The 4194-nt window shown below is 40.0% G+C and overlaps 1 protein-coding gene across 1 annotated transcript; it reads right to left on the reverse strand.

Moving 5' to 3' along the window:
* Window positions 1-2649: 2649 nt before the first annotated feature.
* On the reverse strand, window positions 2650-3522 carry LOC125491693 (uncharacterized). Its single transcript, XM_048633781.1, has one exon. The coding sequence runs from the start codon at window positions 3520-3522 to the stop codon at window positions 2650-2652; it is 873 nt and encodes a 290-aa protein (XP_048489738.1).
* Window positions 3523-4194: the final 672 nt, after the last annotated feature.

The following is a 4194-nucleotide window of genomic DNA, read 5'->3' on the forward strand; positions in this document are numbered from 1 at the left end:
ATTAATGGAACAAGGAGCTTCCTTCTTAGGAATAAGACAAAGGTAAGACCTATTAATATCTTCTGGAATTGTACCCTCATCAAGACAATTATTCAGAAAAGAAACCAACTGCTCATTGAGAAGACTCCAACATTGTTGGTAAAAGATGGGTTGGATCCCATCTGGGCCAGGGCTTTTAAGAGGAGCCATTGACTTAATAACAGTTCCCAATTCTTCAGCCGAAAAAGGCTTCATCAATTCAGCTCCTTCTTCATTCGTAATGCAAACCGGAGCAACAAAAGAAGAGTGAGTCTACTACAAATATGTTTCGAAGTGAAGATTTTTATAAAAGCATTCCTAGCTAAGTTTTTTAGAATAGCATCATCATAAACCCAATTTCCATCAGAATCCTGAAGTGCATGTATCTTCCCTTTTGATCTTTTAATCTTAGCCAAAACATGAAAATATCTAGTATTATAGTCGCCAAATTTACGCCAATAAAAACCCGCTTTTTGCGCCCAGATACGCCTTTCAATTTGATGAATATTATTTAGGTCTGAAAGAAGAGTTTTTTCCAAATCTACTAGAAAAACTGAATTACGACAAGAGAGCAATTTGGATCCCATTAAGTCTAGCAAGAATTCTCTTTTTTTGTAAAGTTAGATTGCCAAAAACTTGACCATCCCAAAGACGAATTCTATTTAATCAGCCCGAGGATCTAGCCAGTTATTGACAAAAAATCCTTAAAATCAGGGTGTGCTAACCATGCCTCTTGCATCTAAAAGGGTAATTTTTTGAAGAATTTTTAGAAATATTAAGATTAATGCAAAGAGGACAATGATCTGAGTAGTTCTAGGTAAGTGACTTACCTGAGTTCCAGGAAACTCAGCAATCCAGGTATGATTAGCCAAAGCTCTATCAAACGCTCTCTAATTAAAGCAGTACCCTCTCTTGCATTAGTCCATGTGAAGGGATTACCATCAAAGCCAAGATCCACCAAACAAGCCGCATCCATGAAAGAATTTAAGTCCCTACATTGCGTAGAACGAAACGCTCTACCACCAGATTTCTCCGATTGACCCTTAACCTCATTCAAGTCCCCCACAACCATCCAAGGCACTTGATCAGGAGGTAAGTTTTGTTCCATGTTTCGCCAAATCTCATGCCTTTCCTTCGCCATGCAAGCAGCGCAGCTGAATACCGTAATAAGGACCTTGCATGCTTAGGGCTAAATTTAAACAAAGAGTGAAAGTAATATGGCGAAACCTCACTCCAGCTAACCAGCTCAATAGTACGTTTCCACATGATCCAGATTCCCCCTTTAACCATGAGGGGATAGCTTTAAAATCATCAAACCCTAACAACCGAGTGACTTGTCTAGCACGACACTCTTCCGCCTTAGTTTCAAAAATAACAAAGATAGCGGGTTGTGATTCTAACACATCCCATGCATGCGGGACAAACGAGTTATTCGAGGCTCCTCTAACATTCCAGACATTATTTTCATTTTTAAATCCGGTAAGTTTTTGTTTGAGGCACACCACCATCATGCACTACCTCCTTCCCCTTCCTTGATGACCGAGGAAGAAATTGCTCCCAATCGTCTTAGATTTGAGACATCCCCAGACTCCAAGTGTCCGTCAAGCTGATCGGGGTTATCATCGCATTGATTTCCAATTTTTCCTTCGTAAACATGAGTGACGAGTTTCGAGTTGTAACCCCACCACTTCTCTTCGAACTTGAAACATGACTATGTTGAATTGGGTGACTCTAAATGAGTCCGTGGCTTTTTAATAGCAAGGGAAAGGTGGGAATGTTTGAGGGAGGAGGAAGAAGCAATCTTTGCCCTGAGGACGAGGTGCTTGATTTCCTGCTAAGGCTATGAATGATGGGTTCAAGGATTCAATTTTGTTAGGGTCTCCATCATCAACCCCAATTTCGATGGAGTTAAGGGTTGTGAAGCAGCTCCATAGGAGTGGCTGAGGATGCGAGGGGAATAGGTTTAGGAGCTTTGGAGGATTTGTTTGAACCGTGGTTGAGGTGGAATTTGTGAGTAAGGCAGGATTTGGAAAGGTTGATTGAGGTTGACTCATGGAATTCTTCAGGGTCATCTGAGAAGATGGGAGGGAACTTGAGGGCGAAGAACCTGCAGCTGATTTTGGGCACAAGTGGGGGTGGTTAGACACAGGGAGAGACTGAGACACAGGGAGAGGAGTTTTTTCGCTGGTAGTTTTCATGAAGCTGTGGGTTAGAAGTTTCAAGGGAGAAAGATTTCAGTGAAGATTTGGGACTGAGATTTTGCATGCAAGTAACTTTGTTTAAAGAGGAGGCAATCATGAAGGGTTAGGTAGAATTGAATTCGCCAAGTGGCTATCATCAACCGGAGAACAATGGAATTTGAAGAGGCATCTGGAGTAGTAGCTGACCTTAACAAGGTATTAGAAGCCTCGATTTACCGCAATCAACTTCGGTTTGCGAGTCTAAGATATGGCTATCCCCACCCTTTGAGTTCAAGATTCTCCAGTAATTACTTGTAGAAGGAGCATTGGAATTTATATGGTTGTATTTTGGTTTTCGGCTCCCTGACGGCAATAAAGAGGAGTAATTAATAGGCGCTTTGCCTTTATTTACTTTTGATTGATGAGCCAAACTTGAATTAACCGTTCTCTTTTAATGAAGCACTGTAGTCCAAGGCCCATAACTACCTGATAAGTTATCACTACACCCTTTATCAATTAAGCCATTGGACGCATCAATATCCTTGCCAACTGTGAGAATTGGTTCTGCTAGATGAATACCATGTGTCACATTCCCAAGTGACACTTGCTTGTTATTCATGCCATCTGTATCGACACCATCTTGCAACTCAGCTGCTCCACCCTGCTCCATTTTGTTTTCTTCCTTCCATTCAGAACATTGAGTCTTCTGGTGACCAATACAACCACAATGAAAACATAGCAAATGTAAATTTTCATACAATACAGTCTGCCAACAGTTTCCAACCCAAACTTTAGTTAAGATTGGATGATCCAGGTCAATTTCAACATAGACGCGCGCATATCGGGCCCTTGATAAGTTATTTGTTGCATAATCTACGCGTATTGGCTTCCCCACCTTGCTAGCAATCAAATAAAGAGCTTCTTTATCATAATATTCCACTGGCAATTCTGGGAAATGAACCCATACAGCTAACTTATCAAAATGATTTTCCGTTGGTCTGAAATTTGGTTGCCAACGGTTTATCATAAGATAATGATATAGAACATACCAAGGCCCACCAAACAAAGCTTTCTCATAATCATCTTGAAGACTAAAACGATATAAGTAAACCCCTTTTCCCAAATCAATAACTTCCACTGCGCCTTTTGGTTTCGACAAAGAACGAATCTTCTGAGTCATAAATGATGGTCTAATAGAAATTCCCAGACATTTACCCATTAAGGTTAAACTCCAAGGTTTACGAAGCTGTTGTATTTTATCCCTAGAAAATAATACAACATTATCTCCTTTAGGCACCTCAATTTCAGGTTCATCCCAATCCATAGAATTCAAGTAAATTGCTTTGGCTTTGTTATTTCCCTAGGAACACTACAAGAGTGGGGGTGAATTGTAGGTGTAGAAATAAACGTAACTTTTTGCGGAAATTAAAACTTAAACGAATAAACAAGCTAAAGGAACACAAGGGATTTTTACGAGGAAAAACTTCTTGGGCCCAACAAGAAGAAACAACCTCGACCACTAGGGATTTTAAACTCAACACTTTCACTAATTAGGCCAAACAACTCTGTTACAACCTAATTCTAACTCGAGCCCTACCTTGAGTTCCTAAACTCAAGTTCCTGAACCACTGTTCCCTTAACAGCAGTTCCTCTCAACTTCACTCGAAGTTTTCTCACACATACAAGCTTCACTCAAAGCCTTTCTCTTACAGAACTTCACTCAAAGTTCCCTTACCCCAAAAACCAAAATACAATTGATCGAAATAAGCTTAGTGGAATTAGAGTAAGAAGGCAAAGAACAAATGGCTATTATGAGAGAATGAAGGCACTGACACTTAATAAGTTAAACTCACTTAATTACTTAGTCAGACACACTTTGGAACTTATCTAGACTTCTATATTTATAGTGTTAATCATGAAGAACGTGGGATTAATGTTAGAGTACACGTTTTAGTCCATTTACCCATGATGTTCCTTCCCCTAAGGAACACGTTTT

This window comes from Beta vulgaris, chromosome 7 (genome assembly GCF_026745355.1).
Source record: "Beta vulgaris subsp. vulgaris cultivar EL10 chromosome 7, EL10.2, whole genome shotgun sequence".
In the NCBI taxonomy this organism is placed as follows: domain Eukaryota; kingdom Viridiplantae; phylum Streptophyta; class Magnoliopsida; order Caryophyllales; family Amaranthaceae; genus Beta; species Beta vulgaris.